Source organism: Mastigoproctus giganteus, chromosome 8, assembly GCF_048544385.1.
Source record: "Mastigoproctus giganteus isolate SK-2022 chromosome 8, ASM4854438v1, whole genome shotgun sequence".
Lineage (NCBI taxonomy): Eukaryota > Metazoa > Arthropoda > Arachnida > Uropygi > Thelyphonidae > Mastigoproctus > Mastigoproctus giganteus.
Window position 1 is genome coordinate 214,336,841 of NC_143582.1, and position 14,414 is coordinate 214,351,254.

Sequence of the window (14,414 nt, forward strand, 5' to 3'; positions counted from 1 at the left end):
TATATCGGAAGTACCACTACTAAATTTGGCTCATCAAAAACATCCAATACCCGTGCATACTACCATTTTCATAGTCTCATGTCCAACCAATCTGTCACAGAACTTACAACTCATGCCCAGACTCACAACCACAACCCGCTCATCGACTCTGCCATTTCAATCATTAAACTAAAATCCAGTTACAGAATACTCCAATATGAAGCCCTAGTTATTGAATGGTACAAGCACCACTCTAACCTCAAAATTCTAAATTCTAAACTCCCCTTCAATCTTTCCCCAATTTGGAACCTCTCGAGATTAAAGTTCCCACATGTCAAAAAAGGCATCACGAGAGTATAATTTTTTATTCTTAAAATATCACGCGCGTTCTCTCCCCACACATTGCCAACTGAAGACGTTCTCTAACTAACGAAAGTCCTCGTAAAGACTATTGGCTTCATCGGATTCACTTACATAGTTTTTAATCATTCCTTCTTCTCTTTATTTCGATGACAACCAAGGATTGGATGTGTACACTTCTATTTCCTTGCGCCTATTTAACTCAGTCAACTTTTACCTACTTCCCTCCCTTTTAATTTTCAATTCAACAATTCAACTTAAACATTAACCACGCTTCCTAAGTAAACCATCGCAGATTAATTTCAAGGTGAGTACCGCTTTTTAAGCTTTCGCTATTCCTTTCTAGTCCATTAACACGGTACTTGAAGATTTCTAAAAATTTCGTATTGTCAAATTTAATAAGATATTTTTAACGGTAATAACCGACACCTTATCTGCACCGCCCCTCCAATTTTAATTTTTTCACATTCCTTATTCTCTCTGATGCCTTTAGACATGTCTAATAATCATAAAAAAACTCAACTAACCAGTATACTCATCAAATATTTTTCCAATAAGTTACACATTGCCTTTTTACAAAAATGCCTCCACCACAATATCATCCCTAAATTTGCCCGCCTTTTTCCTAAAAATAATTGCAAAAAATATCCCCATATCATACACCGCACATCTATTATGATCATCCGTGAAGAAATCAGGAAGAGATATAACAAAAAATATAGCCTTTTAAATAGTATACACCAACTCAGATTTTACCTTAAAAAAGAAATGACCCCTCATGCCTGGATCGAGTTCACCAACAAAAACAATATACGTATTAATGCTACCAACCAAGAAATAACACAAAGACATAATAAAAAATGGAATTCCCTTACGACTCGTTCCCCCACAAAAATCACCACCGTCAACCTCTCTTCCAAATCCTTTACACCCGCTGAACTTTCTGGCCTGGAATATGGCTTTAATTTTGCCATCAAAAATCAACATTACCCTATAAAAGACTGCATCGTTGAACTCCAGTCCAAACTCGAACATCATCCCGATAAATGGCGCCTAATGCACCAAACAAATAGTATTATTAATACCAAACTTTCTTCCTGCTCTAATATAAAAAAACAACAGCTTATGGATTTACACAAACTCAGTAAAACTTCTAACGTTATTATTCAAAAAGCTGATAAAGGTGATACGATCGTTATAATAGATAAAGACATCTACACCGAAAAATTAGAATCCATCTTAGCAGACCCAAACACATACATAAATGTTAATAACCATAACATCACAAGACTCAAAAATAAACTCGACATAATTCTCAGGAAACTCAGGCAAAATAAGGAAATCAACCTTTCCACACTACAGCAAATTGGAATTCGCAATAACATCCTCCCCCACATGTTTGGGATTATCAAGTTACACAAAGCTGACCACCCTTTAAGACCAATTGTATCATACAGCAATTCAGCTTTCGCTAATTTATCCTCCTTCCTGGTTAAAATCATAACCCCCCTTACTAAATTTTCCACATTCAAGATCAATAACACCAATCAAGCTTTTCAAAAAATTAATAATATCACAATATCCGATACAGACATCCTAGCTTCCTATGACGTTACTTCTCTTTACACGAATGTCCATATTCCATTTACTTTACAAGCCCTACGCAAATTCTTAGAAACAGACGATACCTTAACAAAACGTACCTCCCTTTCTATAGACCATATCCTTGAACTCACCACCCTTCTATTAGAAGCAAGATTTTTTAGATTCAACAAAAAAATCTTTCAACAAATATTTGGCTTACCAATGGGACTAGGGATTTCAGCCCCATTATCTGAAATCTACCTAGCCGCCATTGAAAGCCAAATTCTACACCCCTTTCCCCCTGAACTAAAACTATACATGCGCTATGCCGACGACATTCTTGTAATAGGCAACAGATCCATTATTGATAACCTCTTCATAAAACTTAACTCTGTACACGATAGACTTAAATTCACCCTTGAAATTGGACAAAATAATCAGATTAATTTCCTTAATCTTACTATCTATATAACAGGCACAAAATTAAATACGAAAATTTTCAGGAAAAATACAAACACCGGTAAATACTTACATTTTGCTTCTCATCACCCTCTAAACACTAAAAAGGCAGTTTTATATAACCAAATTCACAATGCACTAAAGTACAGTTCCTTACCCACTGACCTTCACAATGAAATACAGTATATCACCGACAAATTTATATCCAGAGGTTACCCCCACCAACTTATTTTAAATACAATCCTTAATGCTAAAAATAAAATTAAATCTAACACCCCAACCAAAGACAAAAATAAAACAAACATCCGCATAGTCCTCCCTTACCACAATGAACTAGCAGGACAGTTCCGACGCCTATTTAACAACACTGATATCTCCCTTGTTTTTTCCACCTACAACAAATTAGGATCCTTCTTCAGCACCTATAAAGACTCATACAAATATTCTACAAACGACCTTAATAATATTATATACCTCATCAATTGTCAACCAAACTGCAACACATGTTATATCGGAAGTACCACTACTAAATTTGGCTCATCAAAAACATCCAATACCCGTGCATACTACCATTTTCATAGTCTCATGTCCAACCAATCTGTCACAGAACTTACAACTCATGCCCAGACTCACAACCACAACCCGCTCATCGACTCTGCCATTTCAATCATTAAACTAAAATCCAGTTACAGAATACTCCAATATGAAGCCCTAGTTATTGAATGGTACAAGCACCACTCTAACCTCAAAATTCTAAATTCTAAACTCCCCTTCAATCTTTCCCCAATTTGGAACCTCTCGAGATTAAAGTTCCCACATGTCAAAAAAGGCATCACGAGAGTATAATTTTTTATTCTTAAAATATCACGCGCGTTCTCTCCCCACACATTGCCAACTGAAGACGTTCTCTAACTAACGAAAGTCCTCGTAAAGACTATTGGCTTCATCGGATTCACTTACATAGTTTTTAATCATTCCTTCTTCTCTTTATTTCGATGACAACCAAGGATTGGATGTGTACACTTCTATTTCCTTGCGCCTATTTAACTCAGTCAACTTTTACCTACTTCCCTCCCTTTTAATTTTCAATTCAACAATTCAACTTAAACATTAACCACGCTTCCTAAGTAAACCATCGCAGATTAATTTCAAGGTGAGTACCGCTTTTTAAGCTTTCGCTATTCCTTTCTAGAAAACAAATATTTAAATACTTTTTTGCCTTATAAAAAAGTTTTGTAAAATTTTATTGTGTTTTTAAATTGATACTAATTATTAATATAAATCTAAAAACATTGAAAAATTCAGTGGCCTGAGCTTATTTAGATAAAGTAATTTTTAAAATAAAATGCCAGAAGTGCAGCCTAAGTGTTAAATAAGGTGAAAGATCATAAATACCAGATCACTTTATATTACACTCCAATAGGGCTACTTATGTGACTAATATCTATTCAAAACAACTATGAAGTAGAATAGCATTTAATGATTCTGATGGCTAATTAATTTAAACCTGCCTTCCAAATTAAGTAATACTAATAGGAAATCACTTTATATTTAAATAATATTTAAAAATTACAGTAACCATATCTGATAAAGGCAAGACATAGCATGTTAATAGAGATGACCAAAACATACCACTTTTGATTTAAAAAGGGGAATAAGTCCAGCTAAATGATTATACTGTGATGGTGTGCGATGGAAATGAACCATTTCAAAGTTAGTTCTAATTCCGCTACCTTCACATACCCCAAGGTAGTACTTCTGCCTCATCTGCTGCAGCTGCACAAAAACAGGCACCTGGCTAGATGAAAGAAAATGTATACTAAATAATAATTCCAGATAAAAATAAAACTTACATGCACCAATAATTTACTGATTTAATTATCATGTTAATTAATTTCATTTTGTGGTAGCAAATAACCTCTTCCTACCACAAACAAAAATCTCTCCAAAGTCAGACTGGATATCACAAGCATTTAAATTTGAATATCTATCAGATCATTACTAGAAAAAATAAAACACCCAAATGAATTTCACAGAATTAGAAGAGATAAGGAGATGGAAGATGTCCTCAAGTATAAATTTTTAATATGTAATAGATTTATGTGAAATCAGTGTATTGATTTCACATAAATCTATTACATATTAAATATCTATCCAAAGCAATTATGGGGTAGAATAGTATTTAATGATTCTGATGGGTAATTAATTTAAACCCACCTTAAAAATTAAGTACAATTGTAAATTACTTTATATTTCAAATAATCTTTAAAGAGCCATATCTGAGCCATAACCAAAGTAGCCATATCTGAAAACAATTATAAAGTTAAGACATAATATGTTAATAGAGATGACACAAACAGATATGAAATTCTCTGAGCAGTACAGACATGCTGCCAGGACAGCTCATGGGGTTTTGTCAATGATATAGAGAGGCTCTGCTAGCAGGAATAAGGATGACTATCCTGTACAAAGGAATAATCGCCTTATCCAAGGTGATTATCCCTTTGTACAAGGCCATGGTTAGGTCACATCTTGAGTATTGTATGCAGGTATGGAGCCCTCACTTTAGGAAGGATGTGGGTCTGCTGCAATGGATGGAAAGAAGGGCAACCAGATTGGTAAAGGGAACAAAGGGGCGCTCTTACTTACAAGGGCTTCAATTCTTAAAAATTGCAGCTTCTGGAGACTAGGCACCTGTGGGGTGACTTGATTGGGGTGTTTAAGGCCTTGAATGGATCGAGTAAGCTGAATGTGGGTTAATGCTATATAAGCTTGCTTCCTTGCATCATTTGCCACTACTACTAATTGTAATGTTAATTATACTATATTATTAATTTTATATTTCAGTGTTAATTCCTGCCCCCACCCTTCTTATATGCTCCTACTTCCATCCATGTTTCCTGGAGAGATGCTATTACTAGCAGTCAAACTGCATTAATAAATTCATATTTATTCAATTACAGTGGACTCCTGCTTTACGATTGGTTCATTTCTATGATCAAATCACTTTACGATGCACTCTCCATAAAAAAATACCATTCACTATATGATATGTAAGCACTGGTTATTGTGATCACATTTGCAAATTGAATCTTAATTCTATTAAATGGCAATTCTAATATGTGAAAATAGGAGGGATATTATCCACAGGCTATAAAAGTAAAGATCACAAATTTACACTTTATTACATTACCAATTAACAACATTAAATGATAAGTGAAAATCAAAAGAATATTTTCCAGGTTAGCAAAATAAAAATAAATTTACACTTAAGTAGCTTAATTAATATGTACTGTAATATGTACATACTAACTAGTTGATATATCTGTTCACTGACATTTTTTTTGGGGAGTTGAAAAAATTTAAAACAGTAAAAAAGATAAGCAATCAACAAAGATCACAGCATGCACAAGTTGCAACTAACACAATATATGCAAGTGAGATACAGAGTAACAAGTTTATGAAGTTAAAAAATAAGAATGAAGAAAAGATTCTGAAAATTTGTTTTTTTATATGAGTGAAGATTTCATGGAAGGGGAAACACTATTATAACGTAAAAACCCAGAGAATTCCAGCTATCAGTATTATTGCAAATGCAATAAGATCGAGTTTACCTTTTTTACCACCCATTTATAATAAATTGCACTAACAGAAAAGCCTAATAAACCGGAAACTGCGAATTGTTTTATGATTGTGACCTCCAGAAATGTGCTTTAGAAAAATATCACAAAGGTGTTCAAAATTGATTCTTATAACCGAACATATGATAACAATGAAAGTGTAGTGCATTTTAATGATTTTAATTGTTTTTTTTTAAATTAAAGTGGCTGATTCTACTAACCAGTGATCATGTTAACTGGTGCCTACTTATTTCACTTTATGATGGGATGGGCTTACGATTGTCTCTGACCGGACCACGTGGTCATTCCTCTCAGCCAATAGCAGTGTTTGTAAATGCTTTGGCAGCATGTTTTGTTTTTGCATCCCTTAGTTGAAGTGATTTTTTTGTGTTGTGCTTTAATCAATATATTAGTTTTAATATTTAGAAGACTAAATGCACAAGCCATAATATGTTATAGGTTGAAATTAACTAAATAATATTGGTGTAAATACACCATAGTTTACCCATAAGTTTAACTACATAAGTAGTATAAAGGCATTGTTTCATTTTATCTCATATTGTTGGCTATCTTCACAATGGGATACCAGGTATTGCATTACTTTGAATAAACAATGCTCCTCTAATAGGGGAGACTACTGTTATTTATTCTCAGTGGGCACCACCACCCAGACAGCACCGTTTTGGAGCTTGTTGGCTCACTCATTGGTGGGCAGGCAGGTACCCTGGTAATGCAAACATGTCATCACGGTTGCGAAGTTAATTCCACAATATGAGAGATGCCAAATGGTGTAGGTAATAATAATATTTAGAAGACTAAATGCACAAGGCATAATATGTTATGGGTTGAAATTAACTATATAATATTGGTGTAAATACACCATAGTTTACCCATAACTTTTACTACATAAGTAGTGTAAAGGCATTGTTTGATTTTATCTCATATTGTGGCTACCTTCACAATGAGATACCAGGTATTGCACTACTCGAATAAACAACACTGCCATCTGGGTGGTGGTGGTTGAGTTGTCTCCATGGGTGGTAGAAGCTGACAGCTTGGGTAGGATTTTCTTAATATGGATATACTTGGAAGTTATCCATATTAAGAAACACACAGATTTTTTATTTTTTTTATTATTAATTTTATATTTTTTTTAATTTTTTTTTTTAGCCAGTGCATCACACAACTATGGCTTCCTTGCAGTGTATAGCAAATACTAATACTAATTAAGATTAGTAAAATAAAAGTCACACTAGTAAAAGGTACAGTAAGAGTTAGAATTGTTAAAGTTATTTAAAACCTGACTAACAACGTTATGAGGAAAGGTGGATTAAAAAAGGACAGGTCACAGGAAAAGGAAAGGTACTGAATTCCCATTCAGATAGCTTAACACTTTTAAGGAAGATATATAAACAACATTATATATAGGTTGCCATTCTGTTATTGACTTATACAGATGATTATCCCAGCTTAAACACAAGCTAAATCATATTACAGAAAAATGGGTAAATGTTCAATAAATTTTTCAAACCTAAAATTAACTAAGGGATACAAAAGAATATTACTAAAACTAAAAATTATACATGAAAACAGTTTTAGCATACAAACTTGCATTATTATTCTAGTCACTCATTTAAAGTTAAACAAACCATGGTAATAATTTAAACTACTGAATCTATAACAAAAAAATTTTTATGTAAATTTTTCTGTTTCTTTCATAATTTAGGTGTGCAGGGAACAATTTTGACTTTGATACCTCAACAATAGTTCCTCTCCACCCCTAGTAATAACAAATAAAAAGGGGCAGCCATGATATTTAGAAGGCATCACATATTTTGTCTTTCCATATATAAGTTATACAAATTCTTATACTTAAAAGTGGAAAAATTTAAGGGCAGGTAGTTCAATACCTTCTGGCTATGGGAAGAGTATGAGAAGATAGGAGGATATAGTTGCATAGATTTTTTTGTAAGATACAATAAAAGCCTTCCTTGTGTCTTTTGGCCTTTATTTTATTTTATATTTTTTTTTATTTGAGATATTTTATTTATATTTTTTTTGAGCTATTTTGCACTGATGAGTTTTTACTTATATTAGCAATTGCTGATTTGGAAGTTTAAAGTTTGTAAGGAAGAAGAAAGAAAAAAATAAAAAAATATTTTTAGTTGTATTTGCTAACAAGAATCACAATCATTTGCAGTTAAATGCTTTTACGTCTGCCATTAAACAAGAGTTTACTGATAACTAGTAGAGATCAGACTCCCCAGGACAGGGGCGGTGAAATGTCCCCAGAACTTGACTTGTCAGGTGGGGGCACAGCAAAGGATCAATTAAGGATAAAAATTATAGTTTAAAGATTTTAAGCGTGGATGAGTTTTGCTCAGATAGTGCATTATACAAGTAGTGTAGGTGTTAGTGATGATGTCTTTTGGCCTTGTGTAATACTACCACCAAAATGGATATTGTTACAGTAAGGAGGAAAAGAACAAGTGGTTCGAAGTCATATGCTGGGCCTACCCACTCTATACTCAACACTATGAGGTGAGTGTGCAGAGGGAGGCCTAGTCAGTCATCTTGAGCTGCCTGCTATTTTTAATACTTACAGGTCATTTTGTACAAGGGTTGTGGCAAAAAATGTAATACAAAAGTAATACTCTCTCAGCAAGTGAGAGAATAGAATTTGCAACTCTATCATGGAGTTAGATATCTACAGAAGTACATTATATTGTGAAGATGTTGATCTAGTGATTTATGATCAGGCATTACATCAAATGAAGGTTTATTTAGGAAACTAAGTAGATTATATTTACTTTTCCCTGGTATTGTCTGCCTCAAGTACACAACTCAAATGTAAAAAAGGATTATATATATATATATTATTCCTTGTTGGTTTTATCAATTTCTTACCAATTAGTGTTGTTTACTGCAATACACACAGAACTTAACAAAAGTTTGCCTCTATCCTCTGTCATGATAGCCTCATTGGTCTTTGCAGGATGGATCACTACAAAATCTCTTAAACCATACCTATTAAATGAATGTATCAACTTTAAGTGAAATAAATTAAGCTGGAGTAAACTTTTAATTTTTTTCAGTTTTAATTTTAAAAATTATTTTAAACAAAAGATAAATTATACATATAAAAAGTTGAGCCTAGTTTCTAATTCAATCTTTCAGTGTTTATTCTGTTGCAAAGTGTGAGGGGGAAAAAAAAAACTGTGCTGAAGCATATATGTTGCCAAAAAGACCTCAGAACATAAAGCAAAAGACAATAAATTGCTCAGTCACAATTTGCAACTATGAAATTTCATATTTTGAAAGTCTTCATAAAAAATTACTAAATTCACCTAATTTGAGAACGACATTATGGTAATACATTGTAATACTATCAGGTTAGTTATAAAGAAAATACTTGTCCATATAATAAGCATTAAACAAGATTTATTGGTAAGTAAGAATAACATTTTGACCCAATCACTTCCAATATCTAAATTGAAATAGCAACATTACTAAATTCCTTACTGAATTGTCATTGGGCTTGAGTTTAGGTTCTACAAAAATATAAAAGTAGAAATAGAATTATTTTTAAAAAGTTACATACAAGGTGTGATCAACAACTATTTACCCATAACTAGAAATATTTGAGTAAAGGATCTTGACACTTGGCTGGCAATTTCATCTTTCTCTATGTAGCTGCCATCTAGATTTACACATTTTTCCCATCTATGGGCTCTTTCAGGTCTCTTGAATAGATGGTCCCTTGATTTGAGCAGAAAACCAGGCTTCAACTTCATTAATAACATCCTCATCAGTCTGAAATCTGCAGCCCTGTAATGGTTTCTTCATTTTAAGGACGAGAAGGAAGTCTGAAAGTGAGAGGTCAGGAGAATAAGTTGAATGCTGCAGATTTATAAAGCTGCACCAGATTACAAAGTCTACTGTGAGTGCAGCCTTGTGAGCAGGAGTACTGCAGGCTAGGAAGTGGACACCTGTGGATTGCTTCCACATCTCTTCAACATGATAACCTCTCTTACCATTCCCAAGAGGTTTCTGTAGTACTTCCCAGTGATGCTGTTGCCTTTTGGGAGGTAATCTGTGGGAAGGTATATGGATGATATCTTTATGGTCTCAGAAGACTAACAATATAACCTTGTTGGCAGACCATTGAACCTTGGCTGTTTAGGTGTTGGTGAAGATGAATGTTTCCATTGTTTGATCATATGTTTTGTTTCTGAATCACAGTGATGTACTCAGAATTCATCCATCAGCATTTCATAAATGACATCGATGAAGGGATAGAAGGCATTATGTCAAAATTTGCAGATGACAAAGATTGGTAGAATCATTAATGATCAGTACCAAGCAGCGCTCCTTCAGGTTGACTTGAATAGGCTTCAAAAATTATGCACTTGGTGGGGTTGAATTAAAAACAGTAGAGGATGAAAGGGATCTGGGAGTTACAATACAGCCAGATACTCTGATTATCAGCAGTGATTATTCAAGCATTAAGAATTTACAGATAAAGGAACCACTAGGTAGCAGTGATCACAGTATACTCATGTGAGATTTACTTAAAGGTGTAAATACCATCAAAAGTAAATAGAAGGGTTTTTGCTTTCGTAAAGGCAACTACAGTGGTCTCAGAAATTTTTTAGGTTCTATACAGTGGGACCAACTAATAATGTTAGCAACAGCAAATTCTAAATGGAAAGCATTCAAGGAGGCTACTAGGCTTTTTGTTCCAACTAAGAAATACTGCTCTAGGTTCAAGCCCAAATGGATGTCAGATGAACTAATGAGACTCATGGCAGAGAAGAAAAACGCATGGAATGCACATAAATTTACAGGCGACATAGAAGCCTATGGCAGATACAAGCTAGTCTGTAATCAAGTCACAAAGGAGGTTAGGCAAGCAAAGGCAGATTATGAGAAATCTTTGGCAAAGGATGCAAAGAAAAACAGCAAAGATTTCTTTACTTATATGAACTATAAAAGGAAGAATCAGATTGGTCCACTTGATATCAATGGTTTGACTGTAGATGATCGTTCTCAGATATCTGCTGAACTAAATGAGTATTTTGCATCTACATTCACACATGAGGAGTTATTCAAGGAGGAGAGAGTCAGATGTTTATCAAACTGTAACAGGGAGTTAAATGATTCTGTAATAACTGAGAGCAAAGTGGTGGAGAAATTGTTGAAGTTAAACATAAGAAAGGCACCTGGGGTGGTGGGATCTAACCAGTTATATTAAAGGAGGCAGCAAAGGAAGTAAGCAAACCCTTAGTCATAATTATGACAGCATCCTTGGACTCGGGGGAAAGTCCCCACGGACTGGAGATATGCAAATATATCGCCAATTCACAAAGGGGATCAAAGGGTGACAAGTAATTACAGACCTGATAGTTTGACTTCTGTTCCAGGGAAAATAATGGAGTCACTTGTTAAAGAAACATTGCAGGATCATTTAGACAAGACTACAGCAATAATTCAGACACAGCATGGGTTTGTCAATGGGAAGTCTTGTCTGACCAATTTGATTGAATACTATGATGTGGTCACAAAGGAACTGGATACAAAAAATAATTTTGATATCATATACTTGGATTTCAGGAAAGCTTTTGATACTGTTGCATATGGAAGACTACTATACAAATTGGAGCAGTATGGCATTAAGGGTAAGTTGCTACATTGGATAAAAGGATGGTTGAGTGGGAGAAATCAGAGAGTGGTGGTCAATGGGTACTGCTGTATGTGGACTAATGTTATTAGTGGTGTCCCTCAGGGTTCGGGGTTGGGCCCATTGTTGTTTTGTATATTTATCAATGATATTGATGAAGGTATATCGAGCTTAATGTCAAAGTTTGCAGATGATACAAAGGTTGGTAGGGTTGTTAATAACAGTAATGACAGTATGCTGCTGCGACAGGATTTAGAAAAGATAGCCAGAAGGGCTGAGAAGTAGCAACTGAAGTTTAACATTGACAAATGCAAAGTACTGCATATGAGTAGCAGTAACCCCAGAGAAATGTACCAACTATGTGGTGTTACACTCAGGGTAGTGAAGAATGAAAGAGACTTTGAGGTAATTTTAGGTGCCGCCATAGCCAGGTGGGCAGGAGCAGCAGTTCGTAGCACACGCTTCTTGATTAGACCGATGTTTAAGCCCATGACCACCAAATACGGAGGATGCAGAAAGGTCAGGGAATGACCACCGCATATTCCCGGAGCAATATGGCCTTACTTGCTAATGCTCGTAAAAAAAAATAAATAAATAAAAAAAAAATAACCAAAAATGGGGTAATTGTGCAGTCAGATATGAAGTTTTCTGAGCAGTGTGGACAGGCTGCCAGAGTAGGTCAGGTCTTGTCAATGATATACAGGAATTTTGAGAGCAGGGATAAGGAGGTGATTATCCCCTTGTATAAGACAATGGTCAGGATACACCTTGAGTACTGCATACAGGTCTGGAAGCCTCATTTTAAGAAGGATGTAGAGTTGCTAGAATGAGTATAGAGAAGGGCAACAAAATTGGTGAAGAGAACAAAGGGGTGCACTTATGAAGAAAGGCTTAAGTTCTGCAAATTGCAGATTCTGGAGACTAGGCACCTGCGAGGTAATCTGAGCTTAATGCTGAGGGGATTCTTCCTCTTTCTCAGATGACATAGATTCAAATCTTTCTCAGATTTGAATCTATGTCCTGAGGGGGCATAGATTCAAACTGAAGAAAGACAATTGTAGAATAAATGTGCGGAAGTTTTCCTTTAGCCAGTGGGTAGTTAATTGCTGGAAGAAACTTCCATCTGTTGTTGAAATTCAAGGAAGAACTAGACAAACATTTGGAATGAATGGATCAGTGAAATGGGAAGGTTTTTTTTTTTTTTTTTTTGGCTGATGCTGTATAAGCTTGCTTTCTTGCATTATGTGCCTCTACTAATGCTAATACTAATATGAAGTTTTCTGAGCAATGTAAACAGGCTGTCAGTAAAGCCCTTGGTGTCCTATCGATGATTTATTGAACATTATTCTGTAGAGATACGGAAGTCATAGTCCCACTGCATAAGGCAATTGTGAGACTATATTTGAAATACTGTGTTCAAGTAAGAGACCTCATCTGATAAAAGACACAGAGCTTTTTGAAAGGGTCCAAAGATGGGCAACTTGTATGGTTAGATTGGCAAAAGAATGACTATATGAGGAAAGGCTCCAATTATGTGGGCTGCAGAGCTTTGAAACCAAGCACTTCGGAGGGGACCTGATTGAGGTCTATAAGGCTCTGAGAGGGGTTAGTGAAATGAATGAATGCAAAATTTTCCAGAATTTCCCCTAGTCTGGAATAAATAATTCCAGAACTAGGAGCCATAAATTCAAATTACAGGGGAAGAGGATTAGACTAGACTGTGGGATGTTTTCTTTTAGCTAGTAAGTCATTGACTGCTGGAAGAGGTTGCCTTTGCAAGTAGTTGTGGCTGACAGTGTGAATAAATTCAAAGTTCAATCAACTGAATAATTACCTGCATAAGGAGGGAAGCAAACAATTTTTATTTTCTTAACTATTTTTTTTTCTTCAACCAGTTCAGCAAAAGCCTGTGACTTCCATGTACTATATGGCTATTACTATCATCACAATTTGGCCAAAGAAATGGCAACATTCTCACTACAAAGCTCTAACAACTGTGAAGAATACTCTTTCCTGTGGAGCTTTTGAGGAGATGCCAACAATCTCAGAACCCATCAGGCTGCCACTTTTAGACATGCAGGAACCTTAGACATGCATGGCATTATGGTGCAAATGGATTCATAGTTAATGTTCACTTCATTTGTTATAAAATTTACAGTCACGCATCTATCTTAATTACTGGAATAAGTTAGCTCTACGATTAGTTGATGCTACAGCTTGGGGTAATTCAAAGGTTAGCTGGACAGTTATGTGCACAAAGAGGAAAACACATAGGTTGTTTATTTTATTTTTTTTTATTTTTATTATTTATATATATTTTTTTTATTTAGTTAATTATTTTATTAAACAGTGACAATGCACTCAGTTTTTTCTTACCACAATCAATTTTATGAAAAAAATTAAAATTACAAGTGAAAGACATTGAAATAATGAAGTACAAACAATTTCATCTATTTCAAATTGTTTTATACTCAAATTTTTTTTTTTTTTTTTTGCACCAGGTGCAATACACCAGTGCACCTGGCTGTGTAACATTTTTTGAGTCAACAAAGACAGCTATCTTTAATGGTTCCCTGTAGTACTGTTGCATTTAAAAATATAAATTTTTCACTGTATCTTTTTCATTATTAAAATAATGGATGGTATTTCAAAGTGGATACCTTTAAATTATTTCTAGTCTTTCCTTCAAAAAACCAAATGGTGAACTTTGTACACCAATGTAGCTGCTGGCA

General features: G+C 34.6%; 1 protein-coding gene across 1 annotated transcript in view; it reads right to left on the bottom strand.

Moving 5' to 3' along the window:
• Rab3GAP1 (RAB3 GTPase activating protein subunit 1) overlaps positions 1-14,414 on the bottom strand; it is a 342,380-nt gene that overhangs the window by 275,301 nt on the left and 52,665 nt on the right. Inside the window, exons 6-7 of the mRNA XM_090380465.1 lie at positions 8,910-9,029; positions 4,015-4,180 (exon numbers count right to left, since the gene is read on the bottom strand). Of these exons, the coding sequence (XP_090236591.1) occupies positions 4,015-4,180; positions 8,910-9,029 (286 nt within the window). The remainder of the gene's footprint in view (positions 1-4,014; positions 4,181-8,909; positions 9,030-14,414) is intronic.